The sequence below is a fragment of the Dromaius novaehollandiae genome, chromosome 7 (assembly GCF_036370855.1).
Source record: "Dromaius novaehollandiae isolate bDroNov1 chromosome 7, bDroNov1.hap1, whole genome shotgun sequence".
In the NCBI taxonomy this organism is placed as follows: Eukaryota; Metazoa; Chordata; class Aves; order Casuariiformes; family Dromaiidae; genus Dromaius; species Dromaius novaehollandiae.
The window spans coordinates 6,783,921-6,810,321 of NC_088104.1; the positions used below are offsets into that span (position 1 = coordinate 6,783,921).

General features: G+C 41.0%; 1 protein-coding gene across 2 annotated transcripts in view; it reads left to right on the forward strand.

Annotated features, from left to right (window-relative positions):
- The first annotated feature begins 21,556 nt into the window (after positions 1-21,556).
- Positions 21,557-26,401, forward strand: part of LOC112997447 (von Willebrand factor D and EGF domain-containing protein-like) — a 186,053-nt gene continuing 181,208 nt past the window's right edge. For both annotated transcript variants that reach the window (XM_026123472.2, XM_064514606.1), the window contains exon 1: positions 21,557-21,891. In XM_026123472.2, the coding sequence (XP_025979257.2) occupies positions 21,795-21,891 (97 nt within the window). In that variant the 5' untranslated portion in view covers positions 21,557-21,794. The remainder of the gene's footprint in view (positions 21,892-26,401) is intronic.

The following is a 26,401-nucleotide window of genomic DNA, read 5'->3' on the forward strand; positions in this document are numbered from 1 at the left end:
CCCGCAGTGGCAGCACTGGAAATTGGACTTGAACCTTGTTTATAATGCGGGGTGCAGGGCAGTTCATTCAGCCTGAGACGCTTCAGCATCAGGAATTCATCAGCTTCCATCGTACGGATGAAGTGATATTGCGGTATCTGCAGTCTCAAGAAGTCTCCAGCTGCTCATATAGTTCATCTTTCTTCTTAGGCTAATTGCAATAAAAATCTTTCTCCTTTATGAAATCCCACTAATAATCTGTAATTAGACAGATTATTAGTAATAACAATCTAATGGATCAGTGTCTCCTCCCTGACTGAATCTGTACCACATCAGACCATGAATATGTTCCCATAACCAGGGTACCATTTTTTAGGCAAGATTAAGACGAGCAGGGGGAGGACAGCGGTGCGGTCTGCCGGTATTTATCAGTATCACTTGTCAGCTTACAAAGCGTTATGTGATGTACGTGTCCGGCTCGCACTGTTTACACTGACGGCAGATTGTACGATTCTTCTTTATTGCCAGTTGGTTTTTTCCCTTGAAAACAAACAAACTATCTACTGCTCCCCAGAGAAGGGCAGGCAGTGCTTTTCCATCCGGTAACGAGCCAAACAGCAATCCATTCGGGGAGGCTCGTTTCGACGCCAAAGCTGATCGTAGCAATAGTTTCCTCTGCGAGGCAGGCAGCCGTCGGTCTGCTGTTGCTACTAAGGCACACTATATGTTATTTGTCGTGTACAGTTATATCATACTTTTTAATGATATTTTTCTTAATGACAGTTCACTCTGTCCCAGACCCATTTTGTGCCCATTCTGGAATCAGAGGAAGATGAGATATTCTGTGTTCGCTCTCAGAGTGAACTACACACTTTTTTCTATCCATCTCTGCAGGAAACAGCATTCAAGGGCATTTGGATGCCGCTCTGCCAAGGCTAGGCAATCCTCTGCTGAAGACAGGACACGAGGGGTTTGAAATAGTTAAATAAAATGGATTCAGACTTTTCGGTCATTAGCGTGGTTTCTAATATACGGCACATCATTTATTTTTGAATACTATGGTGATGTGAGTGTCCTTTTAAAGGCTAAGGATGAAATAATTAAAAATGGCTAAGTGACCTTGAAAGTCATGTCCTTCTGAGAGTCAACAGGGGCTGTGCACATTAATTAGTGTTTTTCAGATTCTACCCTTAATATTTACCAAAGCTGAAAAGCTTTCCCTTAGTCATTCAAGGGCAGGCCTGGGTAGCCTGTGACAGTTGACGTATTTGTCTGTATCATGATTTAGCCGTGATTTAATCTACAAAAACACATTTAATATTTCGTTACAGGCAGCTGTGTTGAAAATAGTATGTTTATTACACTTTCATTTCAAAAAGTACCTATGAATAACAAATTTGATTGCTAGTATTATACACTGGCTATTTCTCATCAGTAATAGAAATATGAGATAAAGGACACAAAAGTATTTGATTTATTAGAAGGGACATTAGCTCAAGAGTAGCTTAATTTTAGCATACATATTCATAAGCAGTTCCTAATTCTTAGAGTGACTTTTTAAAAAAAGTCAGTTGTTACTTTAATAAAAAGCCTTCTGAAGAAGAGCTTGGTTGAGCTTTGTATTTGTGCACTTCCTATTAACAAGAGGAGAATGAAATTTCCACTGAATACCAATCAATAGCAAAGAGAAAAATGTAGCATTAAGACCTATTTTGTTGCTAAACTATTGCCGAAGTCTCACAGCCAGGAACACTAAAGACTAGAGTAGACAAGACACTAAGGAAACACAAGGCAAAACAGGCTTGCATGGATAGAGAATTGAATAGATGAATGTTTTCTATTCTCTTTCGCATTTCTGTGTTAGGTCAGTAAGTTATTGTAATTGTACTACAGAGAAAAATCTCTTATCAAGCTTCTGCTGTTCCATTTTACCTTCCTGACATTGGTCTTTCAGCATCACCTTGTTAGACCAGAGGATGGTATGATTAGACCTTCACCAATGAGAAACAAAGTAAATAATTTTAAATAAGAACTTTTGGTTTTGTTGCTTAACTAGACAAACATTAATCATACTGCATTTGTCAACTCTGAAGACAAATAACCTTGTCAGGGGATGCCTTATCGCCAACCAATACCATATGTGCTTGCAGAGCTTGAAGTATGCACCTGCGCTCATAAAGGTAACGCAAGCCCAGAGTCAGCTCTCCACGTGCAGCCAGATCTCTGTTCGCTGGTAGGACTTGCCTGCCTGGTTCTTCTGGGGGTCTGAATTATTGCTTGTGTGAAACAAACTGATTCGGTGCCACCAGGCAGAGCAGAAATTCCAGCTGTGAAGGATGTTTGAAGCGTAACCGTTTTCCAGCACAGCTGATTCCAACTGCTAGTCTGTATTTTTCCCCATATGAGGCTGTAAGTTTTTCTGTGCCAATGTTAATGCACCAGTAGAGCCTAAGCAAAGAATGAGATTTTCTTGCTTTGCTCATACCAAAGGTGATGGGTAGAGTGGGCTGAACGACAGATGGTCGATAACATAGTGTACTGCACTGTCTAGCAAGGTCTGGTAATGTCTATAGGCTAGATACCACCTAATTATGAATTTACTCTAGCTTGGGACAGCTTCCTACTGATTCAGTACTTCCTACTGAATCACTGAATTCAAATACGTTGCCACCAACAATCAGAGTTGGACAGCAATGGGTAACACCGCTTGAATAAAAGTATTTTTAATACTAAAGTATTTTGAAAGCATTAATGAGACGATTATATTTTTGACTAGATACGCTTCTGCACTGCAGAAGTTCCAATACAGCTGGTCCAGCTAATTCAAACGTCACTTCTTCATCCTCCTATCTAAAGTAGCTCTGCTAAACGTTTCTGAAGATTTTAGTTTTTTAACTGGAAGAAATGAGATCATGTTCTTGTGAACACTTACACACACTCTTAATTTTATGGACATAAGGAGCAATCTCCTTATCTATCATGTAAAGTTACAATCATGTAAAGTTAAGCACATGCATATGCTTATTCTTTCATGTACATAAATTTCCTTTAATCTTGGCTGTTCTTAACAGTTAAGTTATAAGGGATTATCAACTTGCAGTGGGGCTGGTTCTCAACAACTCATCAGGAAATAAAGATATCTCTTTGCTTCAGATTGTAGTAGAATATGAGGACAGTGATTTCCCTGAACAGTAACATTAATTAAGCTATGCTTTGTACTTACTTATTTCTTTGCTATCACACACATACACACAATATTACTGGTACTTTCATATGCTATTTCAGTTATCACCAGTCACTCTGACATATTTCTTTGCTATGCATGATTTTTTTTTTAATTAAATATGCATATAGTTATGAATGGAGTAGCTATATATAGACTTTAACCCAAGTCATATTGAGCCAGTAAAGGTAGATCTCAGTGCTAACATTATGCTGCTGCTGCATATGTGACAATCGAAAGGGTTTTACAGAAAAGGAAAGAGAGCAAAGCTGTTCTCTAGCTGCTACTCTTGTATTGGCAGCAGTTCAGGAACAGTTAAGTGGGACAGAAAAGCTTATTAAAAGTCAGACATCATTTTAGTTTCATATATTCTGAAAATATGTTTTACAGTATCCACAGTTCATTTTATAAACGTGTTCCACCATCTCCCATTCCAGTCAGTTGCAGATCTGGGGTCAAAAAGCAATTAGAGAGGAGCTAGTAGTAAGACCCCGATCCAAACCTGCGCACTCAGAAGGGTTCACAGGCCGATACAAATTGCAGGGAACACCTGAAAAATGTCGAAGTGCCCAAGGCAGCCTCTTAAATAGGGTAACGAGGCACCGAGGCCCTGCTCTTGCCCACGCTCGGGGCGATGCCATCACAGCTAAGCCCATCTCACACCTTCCTCCTCCCCGTGGTCCATCCCCACCTACCTGCTGCCCGGCATCGCCGGACAGGCAGGACCAGAAAGCCCAGAAGTGCCGGTTGTGGAGACATCTGAAAGACATCTGCTCCAGCGTCCTGCTTGAAGCAGGACCATCACCCAGACTAGATGAGGTCAGCCACGACCAAGCCTTGCCAAGCTCTGAAGAGCCCCAGCCCCTGCTGCTGCAGACGTGGCCTCAGCCCAGTGTTCGGCCTAAAAGGGAAACGCGGGTGAACAGAAACCTGTTCTGGAGCACTCCTGAGACGCCTCAGAGGAGGTGGGCAGAGCCAAGCTGTTCACCTGAGGGCAAAGGACACCACTCCCATTCTTTCAAAAACACTGTTGAGTTGCCCAAAGAGCTCCAGATTTGCCAAGGAAAAGTGAAAAACTGGTTTCGGTGCCCACTTCAGGTTGAAAACACTTACACCTCCCGGCTGGGATCTCACAGGAAAGCCCTGATTACCTGCCCGGGGGCCGCGCTATGACGGGAACCAGTCTCCACCCCTCCAGGTGAGACCGTGCAGCCAAGAACACAGGATTTATAGGAGGCAAGACAGAAAACGACTTGCTTTTCGGGCCCTCTTCCCTATCGCGTGCAGGACTTCAGTATTATGGCACACAGTTTAAGCATCTGGCTTACGAGCTTACTGCAGCCTTTATATAAATCATGTCTTTTGCCCACTAACCAGCTACATTAAAGTTAATAAAAATGTAAAGAGAAGGTCTTAAATTAATTAGTAATTGGGTATGCACTCCACTTTATTATCTGTAGATTTTAGGATGTTACAAGAGTGTCTCTTTAGTGCAAAACTCACAGTCAAAAACTGAAGGGATGCATGTATAAATCTCACAAATTTATATTGCACTCCGTGTATGTATAGAATTGTTGTTTGCACGTATAACACACACATTACAGAGCTGAACAAACCTGATATTACGAAATTATGTTTTCGTACTTTAGCTGTTTAGAAAATACCACTGGAGGCAACATCCAGTTTTCGCCCTGCCTGTATGTTACATCTAATTTTCCAGCTGGCGTGAGTGAAGCTAAAGAAGGTCAAATGACCAGTTCGAAATGACACAGGCACTCGGAGGCTCAGCTGGCCACCAGGACCGGCTCCATCCGTTAGACCGCCCCGTCTCCTCACTCCATGCAGCCCCCCACGGGGCAAGGATAGAAGATGACAGTGAGATTGCCGGTTATTTTCCCCTCTGAAAGCCTTGTGATGCAGTATTTGTTACATGCTTAAATAGTTGAATTTTGAAATCTTCTAGTCTGAGGCTGCTACGCAGACTTAAGAGATGAAGTACTATAGAAGTACTTAAAGTAATACAAAGTACTTAAACCTGTATCATTTGCTACGTGCTACAGCTATATCTGTTTTGTCTGGTCTTTCTGGTCTGAGTTTGTTAAACAGAGTTCTTAACTTGGGTGAAGTACTGCAGAAGGGACTTTGAAAACACGCTGGCAAAGAGATGGAGGTCTGCGGTCTGTACCCACAAAATCAGCGATAAAGTCCTCATTTACTTCAATAAGCACAAGCTGAGGTCTAGAGTGACCCGGTACAGCAGGGCACCTTCAGTTGCAGTGACCCTTTTTCAGCATGATTGAAGGACATTTCATCTTTTTGTGGCAAACAGTCTCTATCCTATTTTTGCCATCAGTCAATCTGAGGAATGTCACAGCTGGTGGAGGCTAGGAGATCTGACATTGAGAACATCGAAATTTTCTTAGCCTGATCACATTTTTCAAGTGCAAATGCTTGGACACTTTGAAAGTGAATTGCACACAGGCAATTTAAATAAATTAAGATCTGAAGCTTTCTAGTACCCCTGTATTTTGTCAATGTAATTAATACCATATCAAGTAGATTGCTTTTTTGTAAGACAGGTGAATTATCGGAGAGATGGCTGTTATCTACTATAAACACTTTTTTTGTAACATACTAGGCTTTCTGAAGGTCAGTCATGCAATGATGGCAAATGAAACATGCTCATGGAAGAGTGACTGTTGCAAATATTAAAGATTTCTACCCTATATTGTTACCATTAGTATGAGGACAGGGTTAAAAAAAGAAAAGGTTGTATAAATATTCAGTCCTTGGCTCGTCCCCATTTTGAAAAAGTACTATATGTCCTGCTACACTAACATAGCAACTGTCATAAGTGGGAAAGGGGGGAAGTGATTTTTTTCCCTCTTTTCATTGAAACCATAGGGTGAAATGCTTGTTTGGAAGGTTAAATCTCAGTTTGAACTGTGAGTCAAGCGAAACAAGGAAAAATTTTGCTTTGATGAGTCAGATTTAAGAATGTTGCTATAATAAAGGATAATTATGATAACAGAAATTAAGGACAGAATTATGATAATTGAAAACTCTGTTGTGGCAGATATGAGAAGACCCTGGAGTTCTGGAGCTGTTAAATGTTACCATTAAAATCCTAGTAATTAGAAATACTTGACAAAGAATGGATGAACACTTCGTAGAACAAAACCTTAACTATTACTTTCTGATAATCCTGTTAAATTGCACACTGAATTACATGTTTAAGTCTTGTGTAACTGAGGCTGCTTGATGGCAAAGTTGATTTCCAGGATCTAAAGCCTCCATCATTGTTTTAGAAATAGATTTAACTAATAAAAAAAAGGGGGGGCCAGGAAAAGACAAGAAAACCTCCTGCACTTCAGCCCACTGCTCTGATCAAGTACAGACCAGATATTTAAAGACCTAATTCCACTGAGAGTCAGCTTTGTGACCCTCTTCTTTGCACTGTATGAGTGAAATTTCTCAATTCCTACAGCTCCCTAAAGCTCATTTCAGGCTGAGCTTGTGACTGTACAGTGCACACCGATTCCACTCTCTTATGTGAATTTTGTGGCTGCTTTTCCTCTAAGTAATGGAGCTGCTTATGTTTGCTGCTTTGAGAGATTTGCCTAGCTTCTTTTTCCTTGGGTTACGTGAAAAGCAGCTTTCTGATCATCCATGTAGAAAAAAATGATGTGCAGTAGAAGGTCATCCAAAAGACCAGAGAAGTGCATTATCCAAAGGCTATTTTCACACTGGGACACGCCGAGATAAGTAGATAAGATTTGTTTAGTTTATGAATTATTTTAGACAGTCTGGAAATAAAATGATTTGGGTCCTGGAACACAAAGAGGAATGAACTAGCTAGAATATTGCTATTAGAGCCAATTTAATAGAATTTACCACTTGACTAGCAAGTAGCTGCCATCATTTCAGGGGCAGCCAGGGGTCCAGCCCTGTAAACACACCATACTGGCAGTCCCAAAGTCCCAGGTCCCGAATGAAGACGTCATTGTGCCCATAGCAACACGCTGCAGTGTGGAGTATTTATGCACCTCCTCAGCTCCCATCCTGGCACTGCTGGGGACATGGACCAGCTGTGCATGACTATTCCTGTTTATGTCACCACTATTTTAACTCCACATTACAAACCTTGTTTCCCCAGCAAAGAGCATCTGCTCTCTGAGTGACATGTTTTTAATGTGCTGATTTATCATTGTCAGATACAGGACTTTTATTGCTGGGATTAGAATATTGTATTTAAGGCACTTTTGTGATTACAGATGTTTTACATATAAATTGCCTTATATTACAAAAAATATATTCTGTACTTTTCAGACAGTCTCATTCTCATGAGTTTTACATTTTTATACCTTACTCTGCATGGGTAAGTGGACATGAATTGCTGTCTGCTTGCGAAAGATACAACACAGGCTGCAGTGCTGGATCAGCAACTGCTCCTTGATCTTGCTTGTATGAAGTGACATGGGTCATGGTGATTGAAGAAGCATGTCAGGGGAAATGGGCACGGTGGGAGACAGGTTTGCAGCCAAACACAAGAGCCAGGCTCAGAGGAACCTGAGATCAGCTGCCGTTTTCAATCTGTGACATAGAGGAGCTGCCAGTCTGTTGCGCAGATGGCCTGGTCTGCAAACCATCTCATCCATGTCCAGGGGAAGCACGTTGCTCCTCTGGAGACAAACCGCACAAGGCTGCCTGTCTAGAGGATGGCCAGCCTGGCCCTACCTGCTACCGGTCCCCAGGTGCAGGGGTTCCCAAGGCTTTGCCGTAATGCGTGCAAAAAGGATCATAGCTCATGATCAGAGGGTAGAGGAAACACCATTATCAAAAACGTGTTTACCTAGAGATGTGCCTGGGTTGGACTCTACAGGTCATTACAGGCACTCATGCCAAAGGTTGCTTAGGGTCCCATCTCTTATTAGAGATGTCAACACATCCAAGAAACAGGTTTGGCCCTAAATTTTCCAGGTATTTAATAATATTTGTAGTCAGTAACTGCCTTTGTAGCATTGTGTTATGGAAACACTGAGACCCAGGCCAGTATTACAAACTTCAGCTCTTGCTGGCCTCAGAAAATACTTTGTGTCATGTTTCAGACTTTGAGTTCATACGAAGTATTCACAAAGATAGACATCAGCTAACTAAAAACACGGAGCAACCCAACAAGTATGTGCTGGAAGAAGCTGGTCTCCAGGTGTTGTGATGTTGACCATAACTGGTGAATATCATCAAATGAGCAACCACATCTTTCAGCTGCCTTTGGATGGCTGCAATGGCTATAACAGATGCTAAAGTAAGCCAAAAGCTGAAGTACAACTTTCTTTTCTACTTGTAGGGGGAGACTCCACCCTACAAATGCTGTTTTTTCCTCTCCCTCGCTCCCCTTCAAGGGAGAAAATACCATCAGATCTGAGATGGAGTTTATTACTCCTTTATGGGCCCTTACTTCATGACAGACAAATAGCTGATGAGCTGAGCTGCTACCTTTCTTGTTGTGTCAGGAGCCTTTTTCTTTACAAGAAAAAGGATGCAGGTCAGACTGAAAAAAATAGATGCAAGAAAATCAGCAAGTCTACTGAGGTGTCCTTGCAGGGGTAGAAAGGAACAAGCTGCCCAAGCAACAACGGAAATGTTACAAGAACAAAAAGAAAAGGAACCAGGTATTGCTGGTGAAGAGCATGAGTGATTAGCTTATCTCGTATCAGCTATGCAGAAGACTGGAAATCCTGGAAGGAGGCAGTTATACTGCAAGACCAGGGCTGAGCATAGCTTGCAGCAGACTGAAATTCCGGGAGAAGAAGTCCTTCAAAGAGCTGAAGGATTTCTTGCTGCTTGCAAGAAGGGACCCTTCCTCCTATCACCAGCATTTTCATCAAGACAATTGTAGTAATGTTTAACTTAGTCTATATATCAGTGACAAGAAGGAATATCAGGAAGCTCCAGGTAGAGACCTGCAAGTGCTGTTCTGTGAGTCGTAAAACCCAGCCTTTCTCTCCGCAGCTCGGCTGCTTCGCAGGGAGCGCCAAGCAAAGCATTGACATAACACCACCATCTGCCGGTCAGCCCGGGCAGACGGAAAGGTCGCGCAGACAAAGCGCTTGGAGCTACCTGGCACGTCTCCTTTGCTGTGTACCAGACCACAGTTGGGCGAGCCCTCGCCACAAAACTCTTCATTATTTTTATTATTAATGTTGACTGATGCATTTCCGGGCTGCTGTCTTTGTAAGACAGAGCTAAATAGGTACATAATAAAAAATGACTGCCCTGCAAAGATGTACATGGGTAGGGAAATGGGAAACATTTTTCTTAGCATTTCTGTGCAGGAAGCAGCATCAGTACAGCAGCTGTGCCCTGTAAAAGATATATTAATTTGATTCCCATCAAGACTGATACTATTTGCTCTTATAGATCTGTTGCTAGGTCACATGCAGTTGCACTCATCAAGCCTGCAAAGCAGAAACCCAGAAACAGCGATGTCCACTGACAAGATGAGACGCATGCCATGGCCAGATGCAGGAAACAGTGTGTGACAAAGACCCCAAAATTACTCTTGCAGGAAGTGTAAATGCTGCAGGATTTCTTGCTGCTGTGCATATTAGACTTGCTGTAACCTCCTTCCATGCTCATTTCTAATACAAATCATTTCCAGTAACCCTGTGAGGTATATCTGATACATAGGTGGCATTCTGCAAAAATGAGCTGGAAAGCCATGAGTCCATCAACTCAGCTAACATGTTAAGGCATATCATTTTCTGTAGCCTAAGGCACAAACAGAGATGACGTAGCTGGTATCATGTGGCCCAGTTTTTGCTTTCTCTGCCCAAATGACCAGATAGTTGCTAACAATTGCATCAGTTAAAAACAGCTTTCACAGAGGTCAGAAACAAGGCTAAAACGTGCATCCTTTAATCTGTGGAAAGAATCATGCTGTTATTACCCCCAAAATTAGGGTGATTCTCCTTCAAAAGAGAGACAGTGAGATTTCCTCCCTCTGTAGAGGAAGAACTGCTGGAGCTGTATGAGACCCCCCCCCCCCCCCATCAGCCCCTCAAGTTTTTACAAAGTTTTAGGAGCTGTTAATGCCTCTAGGTACTTCAGGTCTCCACAGGGTAAAATTAAAAAAGGATCCAGTCATTAAACCTCCTCATGCTTCTGGTAGATGCCATTGACGTTTAAAATGCTTTCCATTTGGGGAATAAATGTTCAGAGGAGACATAACCCATTACCTGAGTGGCAAAGACTTGCTAGGAGGTAGGACAGGACCATGCACGCCTGCTGTGCGGGGCATTGGCATTCTGCAAAACGCTGCTCTGCTGGGTGGTGGATGATGAGTCTTGAAGCTGGGGGAAGACCGTGGATGGTGGGTAGCAGGTCTTGAAGCTGGGTGAAGAACATAGCCATTTTGGGACAAGACATACGGAGACAGCAGGAATACGAGGAAATGCAAGTCTGGGGAGGAACACAAGCTTTGGCCAAATCCTGCAATGGTGCAAGCGTATGTGCAGCTGCAGGTGCCCTGGAGCTTTTGCTGGCCATCAGCCAAGGCTTTCTCCAGGAGAGCTCAGTGCAACCACAGCTGAAGGGTCATCTAGGGTCCTCTACATTGTTTTCTGGATGGCTGTTACATTAGATTCTGCTTAATATTAATGTATATTTTTACAGCTGAATGATGGCAAATCCCCAGCCTCCAAAACCTACTTTCCTTACCAGAAAAAATATCCTCCCTACTAACATATTTATTCATTTACATTTACATATAAATGAAAATTAACACCATCAGCTAGCCAAGATGCAATTTCTCCATCAGTAGCAGAAGCAACAGTAGTTCTTGTGCATTTATTATGATTAAATATTATCGGTGTCTGTCACACACGAACAAAGCCATGCCAGGAGTTGATTGTCTATCTTACACAGAAAAGAACTTGGAAGGCAATTTTTTAATCCTTCTTTTTTAAAAACTGTTACCTATCCCAAAGCTATATGCTGGTTTATGCCTGGGTATCTCTATTGTTCCTGAGATGTATCTGCCTCAGCACAGTTATTAATACTCTGCAGAAAATACATCCAGCAAGGCTCGCATGAAATTTATAAGTTCAGCAGAACTATGCAGGAATAATTACTAATAGGACAACCAAGCGCAATTACATTACTTAATATCATAATGCCAAACACAAGATTATAATGATATTGCCAAAATATTTAACAAATAACATAGGGAGAGTGTATTTTCATCTCGGTGGTGAAATAACCCTATCTGAAGCTAACCCAGTGTTTCTGAACACCTGTAATCTGCAGTATTTCTGTAAGTATTTTTGCCCTGAACTGCCTTCAAGCTGTGATGGCTCTGCACACTCCACAGCTGTAAGTAAAGGAAGAGTATTGCTTCCCTTGATGACGCTACCTCAAAGAATACCACGTGGAGGGAGAAGACAAGGTTTAATGCCATGGATCCTCTTAAATAGCTGTGTGCTTTGTAATTGCTTTCATGCAAACACCAAAGTTCCAGACTTTTTTGGCATACTTTTCTGCAACAGGGCTTTTTTGGTTTGTTTTGAAGTATGCTGTTTATTATGAAGTGTCAATTTAGCTCTGCCATCCTGTGTTTATCATCAAAGCAAGTTGCTGTAGTTAACCCAGGAAAATATTCTTTACTGGGAAGGCAAGCACTAATAAAATTACTGGTGCAAGGAATTATTTTCTTTTGTATAGACATAAAGTAATCCAGTGCTTACTTCAGAAAATACAATACAACATATATTGTGAGTCCATTAGCAGCAACAACAAATCTCTTCTGAGTCTAGAGGAAGAATTAATTATTTACATGTTTCTTGTTAAGTTTTTACCTACTGTTAACAGTAGGTTTTAAAAGAATTCCTTTCTGTCTGTGATCAAAGTTTCCAACAACCCCATTTACAAGCAGTATATTTAGCTGTTTTTAATTATTTGCAGTCTATCACAAAATGACATTTGCAATTTGTAAGCATTGCAGAAACACTGCAGGTATTCCAGAAATTCCTGACAAGTCTTTTTGAGCAGCCAACGTTTTTACTCACTGCCATGGACGTGCTGTTAGACCTTGTGCTAACGTAGCAGATACTATATTACCTTTTGGATGCATATCTTGTCCGCAGCTTTCAAAAAAATATAAAACCTCACAAAAAACTTACAGCTGTCTGCATGTTAACCCATGCAGCTCGTGGTCATGTATTTTTTTGGAGTTGCATCTTTTCTTTGACACATCCTTGTAGGACTATTGGTGTGATTACAGGCATCAGAACGTGGTACTTTATCCATACAGGATACTCACAGAGTACATATCCGTACATTATCAGTGCACAATCCGTACTGGTATTAAGGAAAAATCCCAAGCTTTGTCCAGTTAAACCTGGACTCAGTCTTTAGCAGTAGCATTTTAAAGGCGCATGTGACAAAAGGATCTTTATGTTTAGCCCTGGAATCTTACAGATCCAGGAAAATTCATGAGAATTTCAACAGAAAATAGGCAGAGTTCAACTGTCTTTTGGTGCCTTTTTGGCATCCTTAGAACCTAAAACTTGGGACGAAACACAGCATATCCAACCATACTCCCTTTCATTGTTAAGAGCTACATGGACTCTCCTGTCTCTAGGAGTTTGTGAAAATCAGCTGCTTCCAGGGTTATTTTTGTTTGTTTGTTTGTTTTCAACCAGGGGGTGACATAACAGCTCATCCAATGGTTCCTGAAGCAGGATTTAGGTCTCCTCCTCCCCAGCAGGTCTCGTTCCCCAGGGCTCACCCCATGCCACTGGCTGCCCCAAGTGTTGGCGAGCACCGTTGGCTTGGCCCGTCCCTCCAGCGGCACCAGGAGCAGCCCACGCCTCCTTTGCGGCCCAGTGCGAAAGGGAGAGACGCATCCGTGACACCACAGACCGGGCCGTTGTTCCTCTCGTCGAGCACTGGTCAGCACCAGATGCCTCTGAGGAAAGTCCAACAAACTCGATAACGAGCGCTCAGGGAATAACAACTGGTTGGGTTACGTCTTAAACATCTTATATCCATTGTACACTCCAAAATGCTATAAAAGGTCTGCATAAGCTCTTGGTTTTCATACAGATATTTAGCCTACATTTAAACACTTACGTATAGTAAATTCAGCGTTGTGTAATGCTATTGAATATCAAAGATTTAAGATTTATTACCAAAGGAAATTGCACTGAAACAATTTATTGGAAACAAAACAAAACCCGTGACTTGATGATGGATGACTTTGTTCTTTAGTCTTAGACCAATTATTTAACAAAGCATTTGTTACGTTTGACTTTAGGCCAAGCAACAATGCAAGTTGACATATTCTAGAATAATAATAAAAAATGGACAGCTTGTAATACATTAGAGAGTCTACCTCAAGAGCAAGGCGCATTTAGATAGAGTTATAAAATCAGCCACCTTGATAACCTAGCCAATGATATTTAGTCATAATTTAGCCACTGATATTTAGTGAGTTCTACTAAATGTATAACAAAACGTGGTAATACAATGAATCGCAGGCTCCGTGTCCCTTATTGCTCTTTATCGAGTTAACTCTTCAGTGAGATCCTATTACCCGCGGTGATTACAGGTTCACAGCATGGGAGTCGAAAACAAATTTGGCAGCTGCAAATGCCTGCTCCTTTTTTTATATAGCTAAAGAGGAAAAGTGTCCTGTAACCCAGTCTGTCATAACTTGGAGCCATAGTTTGGTAAAACTGTGCATGCTGGGGAGAAATTTGTCCCTTCCTGCTGTGCAATTCTCTGCAAATCTGTTTGGCTCCATGCTGTCTGCCCAGCTGGATGGGCAAAGGGCTTGCCCCCCTTTCTGTAAAGTATTTCTAATGCTGAAAAGAGACATGGAGATCATTATTTTAGGCACTTGTGGTAGACTAATAATATGTGCTAATAGGAAATTGTGAGAGGAGTATTTTATTGTGGGTGGTATACACATCACTGTTGTCTTCTTTCCATCATGAGCTTCACGTCTGAAGAAGTGCTTTGCACTTCTCTGGCACCAGTCACACCAAACAGACCTGGGCAGCATCAGGTAGTTCAGCCCGATGGTCAAGGAGAAGACTCAGTCACGATGAAACAACAAAAATCATCTTTTCTAGACAACTATTAGGAAAGCAAGGGCCTTAATGGGCGCTCAACCATTAAAAGGCAGAATTAGAGACTGAATTAGATCATTTAATTAATAGGGAGTCAGCTGTGTAAAACCTGTTGTGAGACATTGATGTGCTAGAATCCAAATGGCTAAATGTGACTGAAGTCTGTAATAAAGCAAAAAAGAATTTCTTGGTTTTATATAAATAGATAACCTAATGCCTGTTGGAGATCTGCTGTGATAGGCTACTTATTTCAGTAATGTGTATTGCATCAGTTTGAGCCAAGATAAAAAATAAAGCTGGAAAATGAAATATTTTCTCTGCTGCATTTGTATTGTTTTCATGAACCTTCAAAAGCAGCGTTTCAGAACTCTCGGGTGACTGACAGTGAATCTCATGTTGCCACTAAAACTGAAGGGATGAAAAAACAACTGTGCTAATAAACAATGGGAATAACTGACTGGAGACAATATTTGGATTTTATGAATATTAGAAGCCAAAGCTTCTAATACTAAAGGTGAAATGTCCTTTAAAAAAGTGGCTAGGAAATCTAAGGTCATGAAAATATACAAGTTTGTTGAAATGGATAACAGGAAAGCAGAGCCAAAAGAAAGGAAGCATTAAGAAAAAATAGCCTGAGAGAGAGAGATGTATAATGAAGGACAGAAATACCACTGTTTAAGAGCAGCCCATTGTCTACTGCCCAGAAAGCCCAGAAAGGTTTGTAAAGTAGAATTATGATTCCATTTTATGCGATAATTGGAACAAATGCTTACCTCAGTGAAAAGAAGAAAAAAAGCACCTATTTATAATGTTCATTCACTTTAAAATGTTAATGGACTATAACAATAAGCATTGTTCTACTAATTCTATATCACTAAGTTTTCATAGGCAGGTAAGAAAGATGAATTCATGAGACATCTGTTATTTATAAAAGCTGAAATAATGTGTTTAGAGTGCTTCTGTTTTTATTCAACACCTGCTATTTCCTCCACACAATTTTCTTCATAAAAAAATGCTGTAATGACTTGATTTTTACCTATTTCAAAAGATGAAAACCTTGGATTTGCACAATGGCTGGCTAAGAAAACTGAAAGAAGGAAGTCTTGCAGAAAATAAAATATTTGGCTGGCTGTGAATTGGCCCCTGTCTCCTGTGAGGTCTTTCCAGGCTCACTGTTGGTAACTTGCTTTTTCCATGTGGTAATGTGTATAAATCAGATTAACTCCTCTGAGATCAGTGAAGCGAATGGATCCGATGGAATCTAGCCCTGTATTTCTGTGATTTCTCTAGTTTCCCTTATTTCCTGGGACGTTAACATGGTGACTGCCTAGAGGCTGATGCCAATATCATGGGTAAAACACAGATTCCAGAAAAACAGTTTGCTTCCATAGGAGATGAAGGAGAATTTCTCATCCGTGCCTGGAAGCACCTTGGCAATGATGTGTTTCAGCAACTCCTCGTCTAAGGCACCACTAACCATGAACACATATTCTCCACATACCTTGTCCAATTTGGAAAGATGGTGTCTAATTTGAAAAGATTATTGTTTAATACAGAAAAGAGAAGCTTCTGAGCTGCACTACAGCCTTTCTGTTCTCCCAGTTGAAATGTCCTGTAAAATCTCTACAGGAAGAAGTTTCAGGAAAAAAAGGAAAAAAGAGGGAGTAGCAGGTCCTGTGGATGATAGTTGAGGTGCCATAGCTGATTTATAGGTTTGGAAGATATTTGCAGTGCCCATATTATACTTGTTCTGGGGATAAAGAGAGGATTTAATTCACTAGTACTATCAATCTGTTACCTTTCAAGACAGTAAATTCACTAAATTCACTGAAAAAAAGCAATTCAGTTTCATAGAGTTGTTGTAGTAATATATCATTTATCATTTGCTGTATGTAAGTACCAATAGCACAAACATTTAAAATCATCAGTAGAACCATAAAGAGATGAAAGAAAAATGTTTCAGAATAAATCTCTGTCTTTTCCAAAGCAACCTACCCTGTGATAAGGTTATAGAGCGAAACATATGCTGCTAGGAGTTTGAAAAAAAAAATTGTTCCATAGTAAATGTTTTAACAGAGTTGTTAAAATTCATTTCCTATTTTTGTATGAGGCTAGTGGCAGGAAGGAAAGTGGGAATTTGAAAAGTGGGCTGATATGCCCTGGCTTCCTCTACAGGCAGTGTGGTTGCTACAGGGGACAGCGCAGAGCCCCTAAAATTATGTCCTACTGGGAGTACCCTATGGAGTAACCTAACTGTCCTTATTAACTTTAATGGGATGCTTGTCGCTTAATGTTAACCGTTAATCTGATCCTGATGAATAGCCCCATTAATACTTAGATTAACCTATCATCTCTGAAAATAAATAATATCTGCAATATTTTTCCTTCTTGAGAGAACGCAGAAAGGCAATTGAATCAAATTAGGAAGTGACCTACACTCTAATACTCCCGTTTTTCTGCCACTTATTTTCATACATCCATGAGTTATTCATATTTTATATTTTGATGCTCTTTATATTGTATTTTCATTACAGCTATGATGTTGATTATTTACACCACGCACCACCCATTGGTTAGGCAGCCTAAAAGCAGCAAAGAAGCAACACCTATGCAGAAGAAATGGAAGCGATCAGGTCTGCTCAAGGGGAGCCACACAGAGGGCCCCTCCAGTTAATCTGGCTTTCTTTGAACAGCACAGCTGAGTTATTGGACCAGTCCTCAGACATCAAAGCATTTTGAGAATTTGGGCTCCATGAGAGTATCATGATATTTTCGTACTTTCTCGTCTTTATTTTGCAGAAGTACAATGAAAATGCTTTTTTTTTTTTTTTTTAATCAAGTATTTCATCTCACCCCAGCTGAACAATAAACTATGTCCCCAAAAGCTGACGCAGTTCCTCATGGAAGACAGGAACATGACCAATTCAGGCACAACAGCAGCTCACGAAAAATGAAATAAATATTGAGCTGATCTAAGAATAAAAAAGATTTCTGAAAAATTGGCATTCTTACCACCAATTTTTGTGGAAATCATGTGCTTTTCTGAAATGGGACTCTGCGGCTTGCGGCAGCAAGCATGGCAAAACAACGGGGCCACGTCACTCTGAGCCCCACCGCTGCGATGTCCTGCATCAGGCTGGGACCACATTCCTCCTCAATCTGCCCCAAGGGTCCCTGTGAACAAGGAACTGATGCAATTTCCCTGATGGACTCCTGCCCAAGCACTCATTCTCTGTGTGCCTTTAAAAAACTGGAGAGGATCAATGCATTTCTTCAGTTCATCCCTTCTTTGGAGTCTGAAAGCCCATAACTTTGGCCCACTGGCTAATGAGGAGCAATGCACCAAAAGCCATCACGGCTCTTCTACTAGGATATTGGAAGCTGAAGTATAAATGCATTAAATGATCAAAGGTACAAATCATTCTTTACACTCCAGGAGCTTTGCAGAGGGGGATACGCTTTTGTATACTGAAGTATCATCCTAAAAACATCAACTAGTCTTCACTTCAATGAAGAGTTTGGTCCTGCAAATTACACATACTACTTCCTTGTATCATTTTCTGAAGAATCAGCTTCATGAAAAGGAAGGCGCTTCAAAGGGCTGCTATACACTAGACTAAAAAACAAAGGAAAAGGCAAACCCTAATCATTGTATGATGTGGTTTTGTTTTTTTCCCCAAACTAGGCACAAGATGAGATGAAGTTCTTCCCATTTAATTTCATTCACTTGTGCATCTTGACATAACAGTGGTGAGACAGAAAGCAGTTGTTTAGGTGTGTGAATACTGTACTTTTGTTATAATAAACACACCCAGCATTTCTCTACAATACATGGATGGAGGTCTCTACAAGAAATGGGAGCCACCAGTAGAGAGAGAGCATTTCATACCTGAATCCAAAACGATGTCCACAGCCCTGCTGCTAATTTCCTGATGGAGCAGGCCAGCTCTGTAGCCATCATCAGTTTTTATTCCAAATCCCCTTGGAGCCTAGTGCCTCTGCTATGCCACCTTTCCTGCCCATAGCAATGAAGAAGGCATTTCCCTGGGAACGCAAGGGTTTTAATTCCTGTCATTGGCCCATATAGGTATTCTCTATTGGATAAAATAAACAAACAAAAATACACAGAGGAGGGTTTTGGCATGCATAAATATGTAAGTTTAGACTCCCAGAGAATTTTATAATGTTAAATGAAGATATCTTTTCCCTCTGAAGGACTTTGTCCTTCTAGGAACATGCGAGTCTCTGCAGGATGTTGCTCTTTTTGGCCCCACGAATACTGAATCATTTCTATGCCTAGAAAGCAACCCCATGGGACAGCTTCATCGTGAGGGTAATGCTGGCAGGAGCTGGAAGGAAACAAACCTGGACTGTCATTGTTAGCAGTCTCTAATTAGACTGTTGGAGCTTAAAAGGACTGTGCAGCCTGGGCTGCAAAAGCAAAGTGCAAGCCATGCTCAATTTTTGAAAAAAAAGAAACAAGCTATTCCTCTCTCATTCCCTTCCTGAGGGGATACAGGTAGATGGGCACTTCCACATGACCTTAAGAAGACACCCAAATGATGGGACTCAAAATTTCCCTGTTGCCCAGCGTCTCTGGGTGTCACTCCTAGGCGCTTAACCCTCCTCCTACACTACCCCGGGAACCCAGGCATCTAATACTTGGAACCAAGTGCCAAAACATGGAGTCTCTGGAGGCCTTCAAGGCATCAGCATTTTTATTACCATGTTATATCATTCACTCCCACCCTAAGGTTTAGTTCTGCATCTCAGGAAACAAGAAGTTTCAGAAAGCCTTCTCCCCAAGCATCATCGCTCTTAATAACCCTTTCCTAGGCTTCCTCCTACCTCTTCTACATGCACGTGGGTTGTCCAGTCCTCTCCACCACTGAGTCAGCAGAAATCATCTCGCAGTTTCCCAGCAGGATAACACCAATTTGCAGGCAAACAGTCGCTTTCCCACAAAGGACAGTGAAGAGATGGGAACACCCAACATGCGTATCCATCAAACAATTTTTGGCCGAAGTACTAGTCTGAAATGCTGCTGCCAGTTCCCAGCTGTGACTTTTGGCTTGTTTTTAACTCCCCATGTTCATTCCTACTATTCAAAATTAATGTAATACGAGACAGCCTGGTGTAAGCCTGCAGTGCCGTGTACATCTTCTGTATAGATGTGGAAGGTAATTACTTCAAATATTCGCTATCCACACTTGACTACAATAACTTTATGGGGAGTTTTAGCTTTCTCTCTTACTGAGGTAATGGTGAGGAGACTGTGAGAATATTTTGCAATATTTATACGCATGTTCTCCATGGTTTCAGTTTCCCACAGTTTTTTTGGATGAATATTTGGGGGAAGATGGTGTTGTTCGCTACTTTTCTGCCTGCTGTAAGGTTGAAGCCTTGTCTTGGGCTGGGAGACTGGGAGATGGGGAATACTTGCTGTCTAACCTCGCCGCCTAGGTCACCTTGAGTTCGTTTGTCCTTCAGAGCTGCAGGAAGCAACGGGAAGCTTCATTTCATCTTTACCAGTAGTAACTGCCTTCAAGGACACCCCCTGATTAAAACCTGTTGAAGAAGAAAAAAGGAAAGGGGATAAGCACACCTACAATAGCATCCCTTTTCTCAGTTGTAGGAGGTCCTGAATATTTTTGGCTTAAGATTTCTGGCCTGGTTAATTTTGCTTTCCATATCCAAAAGACCAATTATGCCTGTACTGATTGCAGAAAGCTCTCTTGCTCTGTTGCTTTTGGTTGCCAGGCTTTCCCTTAGAAGGATAAAACCCAATCCACAATGGTTTTCAGTCTTTTTCATGAACCCATGAAGTTAAACATTAGAGTGATGCCTTATAGGCAAAACTTAGAGTCAAGTTCAAGCATTACCTGAGAAAGCTACGTATAGGCAAAATTTCTATTCTGTTTCAAATAAACTGGAATTTTGTAACTTGTCATGGATTTGTACTCAATAAATGGATGACAAACTCTTAGAAAAAAATCAGAAAGAAAGGGTTTGGACTCTTCTAAACTTTAAGGAATATAATGCAAAGGTCAGTAAAACCAGTGGAAAGACTCCCAAGGAGTCAAAAGGCTGTAGATCAGGCCTATGAAATAGCCATTCCAATGGGTCTGTTATAAACAGTGATTTTGCAATATCAAAATCCAAAATCAAAATTAAAAAAATGTTAAGAATTTCTTCTGAAACAACCTATTTTGCTCCCAACAAATCCAATCATAAAACTTTTGGGGGGATTTAGTTAAGCTAAATGAACAGTATTTGAGACTCCTTGGTTGTATGGCAAAATATTTTAAATGGCTTTGTTTATACTTTTAAACAACATACTCCTCACAGTGACTAGCCTGATTTGAATGGAATGTTTACAGACTTCTTTTTTTGTGTGTTTTCAGATAATTCACAATATCTTCACTTAAACAAGCAGACACAAAATAATCAAACTTGACAACTCAAAGAAAAGAAGTAGTGACAGGTGTGGAAAGCACTAAACAGAGGGTGGGGATACAATATATTCTAAATAAAATGCCATTAATATGAGCATATAGCATGAGATTTCATAGTAAATTCTTCATATTACACATTAAGCTGACACTAAACATTGTTCACACTGAAGAGAAGTAGTGCAAGGGAACCATGCCATAGCAACATGGCACTTTCAAATGTGATAAAACTTTAGAAAAATGTGTCTGAGAAACATGAATGATTAAATTCTTTCCATACTATTTGCATCTATTTTGCATTTGTTATTATGGCTGATAAACCAACCTGCTGAAAATACATCTCATTTTTCATAACGGTTTGCAGTCCAAATGCTACCGCATTTTATTTCATTAGCAAAGACCAGCAGACAATGACATATCGACCCAAGACACAAACCTTCAGAACTGCTGCTTGGGCTGCGCAGAGCAGTTCTGCAAGAGCTTGGCATAAACATAAAACCAGGAATTTGAAGTGAAAAACTAAAAACTCGCGTGCTTATGTCTTAATATTTTTGACCTCTTATAGAAACTTGGTGCCAGCTATCACTGCAACAATGTGAAGTGAGCGTTTTCTGCTTTAAAGCATTTGGGTCATTATCCTGATTTCTGTGGGATGAGCTCCTGCCGTTGACAGCGGCTGTACGTGCTGTTCTCGCCCGGTGTGCGTGTGTGCGTGCGCCTGTTGCGGGTGTGTGAACCCCGGCAGCTGCAGTGCAAGCAGCTGCAGGGACACGTGCTCCCGGCTCATCTGTGTGTGCCTGGGGGGTGAGCGTGTAGCTGGAGGGCTTTCCTCTTGGAAAGTTGGGGATTAATGACACGTTAAGCCCTCTCCAAGGGACTGGACTGAAAAGGAAAAAAAAAAAATCAAAACACGCAGGCAGGCTGATGTCTTTTCCTGCAAAGTTTAGTACTTCAAAAGTTAACTTCTAAGGAACTGCAGATGTATGGATAAAGCCTCTCTTGGACAATATGCAGCAGCCCTCACCTTCCCACCAGCATCTCCAGCTTGTTGCCTTCCTCTGCTGGATTCCCGTGTTGCCCATTAGCACGGAGTCTGCTCCACTAGGTAAGGATTTTGTACTTTTGAATTATTTGATAGTCCCTGGGGGGACAGAGCCCATGTGCATTTTAAACTGAGATGATCTTGTTTTCATTCACTTTTGAATGTGGGTTAGAGTAATGGAGGGCTATTATTAGAAAGGGTATCCAAAACAGAATGGAAGTAAGGTTAAAATAAACAACTTATAAGGTAATGTAAAAGCTCACAGCGATAAGCAACCATGCTTACTGGACACAATGCTTATTGTCCATTAGAGGATTGTGTTTGACTTTTCTTTCTTCTTTAGCTAGGGAAAATGCAAACCTCTGAAGATTCTTGCTTCCTACTAGAAAATTTCAAGTGATTTAAGGAATATTCATAACATTTTCCTATAAACGGAATATATGAAACAAACCGTAAAAGAAGAAAAAGCTTTAAAATAAGAATCTATTCCTCTAAGGAAAGTCATACACACCATACATTAGAGCAGTGTTATAGATCAGTTAATTACACATATAATAATACAGTGATATAGTCTCTGGCAGTAAAAGGTTCAAGAGTAATTTTTCTACTAGTGTACATACTAAATGCAAGTCTTGTTCCACTCCAGCACAGGATTCTAAGAGGATGTAGATTTTACATGTGTAGTTTGTTTATAGAGCTTTATAAATCCACTGCAGGGATACACTGGAAATCATGTTAGACATTATTCAGCTAATAAAAGCAGGGTAAAAAATAATGGGAAAAGCCATAGGACCAAAAGGTAGCACTGTGAGTGATTATGGTTATAGCCTAGGTAAACTATTTGGTAGCACTCCCCCTTAATGGAAATATGTTGCAATATTTTACAAAACTTAATTACAGTAGAGTTTCAACTGGTTTTAAGGGATTGTCAGCCAGCACTCGTTAGCTGTCTGAAGATAAAACAATTTAAAGCACTCTTCATTTGAATATCAAAGGGTCACCCAGAAAGGTTTGCAGGACTAAACACAAGGCAAATGACCTTATCCTCTTTATCTTCAAACTATGCCTTTAATTTCTAAAACCTTTTGAAGGGTTGCCAGTTTTATGGAGTGTAGCAGCTACTTATCTGATAGAACAAGCTTTTCATCAAGGGGAAATGACCTTTTAGCTCCTGGTAACAAAGTAACTGCTTTTCCACTGTATTTTCGTTACTGAAGGTAATATGCAAAGACATATTTATGAAATGGGGAATATAGACCAAGATTAAGAACTGGCTTGCTGTCTTCTAGATAATTCAGAAGGATTCTTAAGACCTGCTTTTTTTTTTAATAGTGCAAACTCCAAATAAAGGAAACTGCTCAAAAAAGTTCACATTCTGACAGATTGCGATGTGACATTATAAGGATATTAAAAAAGCCATATGCTGTTTACTTTTATGCTCTGAGTATAACAAATCTACTAATCCCGCAAGAATTTAGCTGTGCATAAGTAACGTCTGACCAAACAGCTTTTTGCAGATGCCTCATTAAGGAGAAGGAGGCAGAAAAGTCCTTTAAAGAGCAAGGGAGAACTTTCCTTACCATCTTCTGCAGTCTTATTTTAGGGACCGAAGCTCTCAGTGACTGCAGCTATTCTCATTATTTGGGGGGTTTACATCATTTCTTGTGACTGGGAAACATGAAAGCACTGCCAACAGCGTCCGTAGATGCTCCATGGTAGAAGATTAAGTAAAGCGTCAGACACAAAAGCAACTCAGTGAATCATGGATGTGGGAGGGCTGACACAACACAGAGCTTGTCAGACTTTTCTCCCATGAAATTCTGTAAATAAGTCAATCACAAGAAAAAGACAATAGCTTTTATATAGATATCTAAAAAAGATGTATTTTAGACAAAAGTATTTGTCTTAAAATAGATGGTTGCTTGTAACTTCAGCTCCAGGATGGAATTGCTCCCCTTCCCCCCAGAGCCTGTTTGTAACATACCATCAAAAAAGTTTTGAATTTTAATGTGAGCTTCATGCAGAGCTACCAGCCTTCCCTGAAAGCTCCTGAAATCCACTGCATCTCCACCGCAAGGTGCTAAGTATACAGTGAAATCAGACACAATTAATTGGTTGCAACTTCGCTCCTGTGGATTTTCCTCAACTCTGATACACAAGAGACAAATGCCAGTGTATGATGAAGTGAAGAAAGAGGTGGAGAGAGAGGCCTGGGAGGGCTGGGTGCCTGGGGAAGCCCACAGCCAGTGGAAAAAAAACGCTGGACTTCCCAAAGGTCTGGATGATCTGATTCAGGAAAGTAAATGAGAATAATCTACCATGATAAAGACAACTCAGCATCTTTTGTAATTTTACAAACCCTAGTCTTGCCTTCTTCATGCTAGAAGAGTGAATACAAAGTCAAGGAGCATGCAATCTGCATTGCGTACTACTCATACACAACCCAGGGTCTCATTTTTGAGCTTCCACTGTAAAATCTGAGCAAAAATACCAATGGGCCATGAACTTTCCACGCTTTAACAAATATCTATGCGAGTCACACCAATATTTCCCTATGAGTATTTCAAACCCATTTCTACTGCGGAGCTTTCCCACCTCCCTCGGAAGTGCCTATGGCAGGTGACAAAGCTGTCCCCGGCGGGTGCGCACAGGGCCACCCGCCCAGCCCCATCCTGGGGTGCCCGGCAGAGCCCACGGGCCCCGGGGACGGCAAACCCCGCTGCGGCCAGCCTGGCCGCACGGTCCCCGGCCCTTCAGCCTGGTAACAGCCTGCAGGGATCAAGCTCTTGGGCCGTGAGTGTGTTTTGGTCTGGGACGTTCCAGCGACTTTAGCAAGTACACTGGGGATTACTCCGGCTCCGTGTCTTCCCTGCTGTGGAAAGCACAAGGGACTTTTACAGCACCGTGCAAACGAAAAGCACCGTACAGAGCGCTTTCTTACAGAAGGAAGATCTAGACGGTCTGGCCATGGCAAATAAACAACAACAACTGCCAAAGACAGACGAACAATCTTTACAGCATATTGCTCTTCCGATGCTGCTTTTAATAATCAAATATTGTTTACAGGTTAATATTCTATTTCTTTCTTATTTAAGTTTTTCTCAATACAATGTAACTCCATCGGCCTCACCGACTGGAATTAATCCAGCTTGCATTGTTCAGCCTAAGAGTGAAATTTGATCTTATCTGATCGTATACAGTTGAAACAAAGCCAATAGTTAGGGTTGTACAGTGATTTCTGTTTGCTGAGAACTTTTCCATTCTTCTCCTTTTTATCTGAAAAACAACAGGGTTGTCCTTGCTGCAGAAGTAATTCCTTTATAAGGAATTTATAAATGGCGGAGCTGTTACAGTCTGGGGATGAGGGGAACCTCCTTCACCTTGTAATGCGTTTCTGACATTTTTGAGCAGCATCAATATGTCACTACTGGATTTCAGGGCTTTGAAATTTGGTAGGCAAATAATTTTTAGCTCACTCATTTGCCTTTCAACATTCTGATGACATTTGATCATTATTTGCAAGGTTATACAGGCTTACAAAATATGTTTGGTACAAGAGGGCTCTCTTTCTGCTGCATCTCGCAGGGTTTGCCTATGTCCCACTGAACACAAATGTGTACATTGTTTAAACTTCTTAACAGCTGTTTATTACTCTGTCCCATACTAAAGTTGAGGAACACTTTATTAGATACTGTTCATAACAGTATGGGACATCTGTGGCCAAAATGTTCGCTTTAATAGCCCAGTTCCTCAAAGTCATTTTGTCTCCAAATGCCAAATCCTAAGAGGTATTGTATACATCTAACTTCCTTTGCAATCAATAGGAGTTGCAAGTACTCAAGACAAAGCAGTGTTTGTTCCTAAATCGAAAAGACAAATTGCAGTGGAGAGGAAACATCATCATTCTAGTTTACAGATGGGATAGCAACATGAAGAGGCCAGCTCAAGGTCACACCAAAATCCTCCGGCAGAGCCAAGATGTGTGCTGAGGGCTCACAAGTCACCGCAGCCCCGGTAACCACAGCACAACTCATAACCGAAACTGAACCAGTGCAGGAAATAGGAGTGCAATGAAATGTCAAACCTTTTGTCATCTTGCTCATAGACTCAAAAGTCAAATGGCCATGCACCCAAGCTCAGGTGGACACCAAATAATGCCAGTGGGCTTTAAACAGCTTGACATTTTTCAGTTGGCCAAAACTTCAAGTTTTCCCCAAATCGCCTTTGATTTCAATCAAAAAAGGATCTAGTAATTTCGAAAATGCTCCATGAACTTTATCATACCAATACTGTAGAAGAAAAGAAGGGTCATTCCTGCACTGAATTCATTAGAGACTGGGCTTTTTTTCCCATTTCTCCTACTTCTTTTTAGACCACATCTGTAGCCTAATAAAACATCCCTCCTTGTGTTAGCTGGCTTTGGAATCGACTCTTTCTTTCCAATACCCTTCCTTCAATGTTTTTGTGGCCTGGCTTGCTTCTTCAAAATCCTGAGAATATTGTGAGAAGAGGCATTTAATGGGTTTTGGCTGGGTTTGGTCTGTATTTCTTTAAATAAAGAATTTGTTGGTAA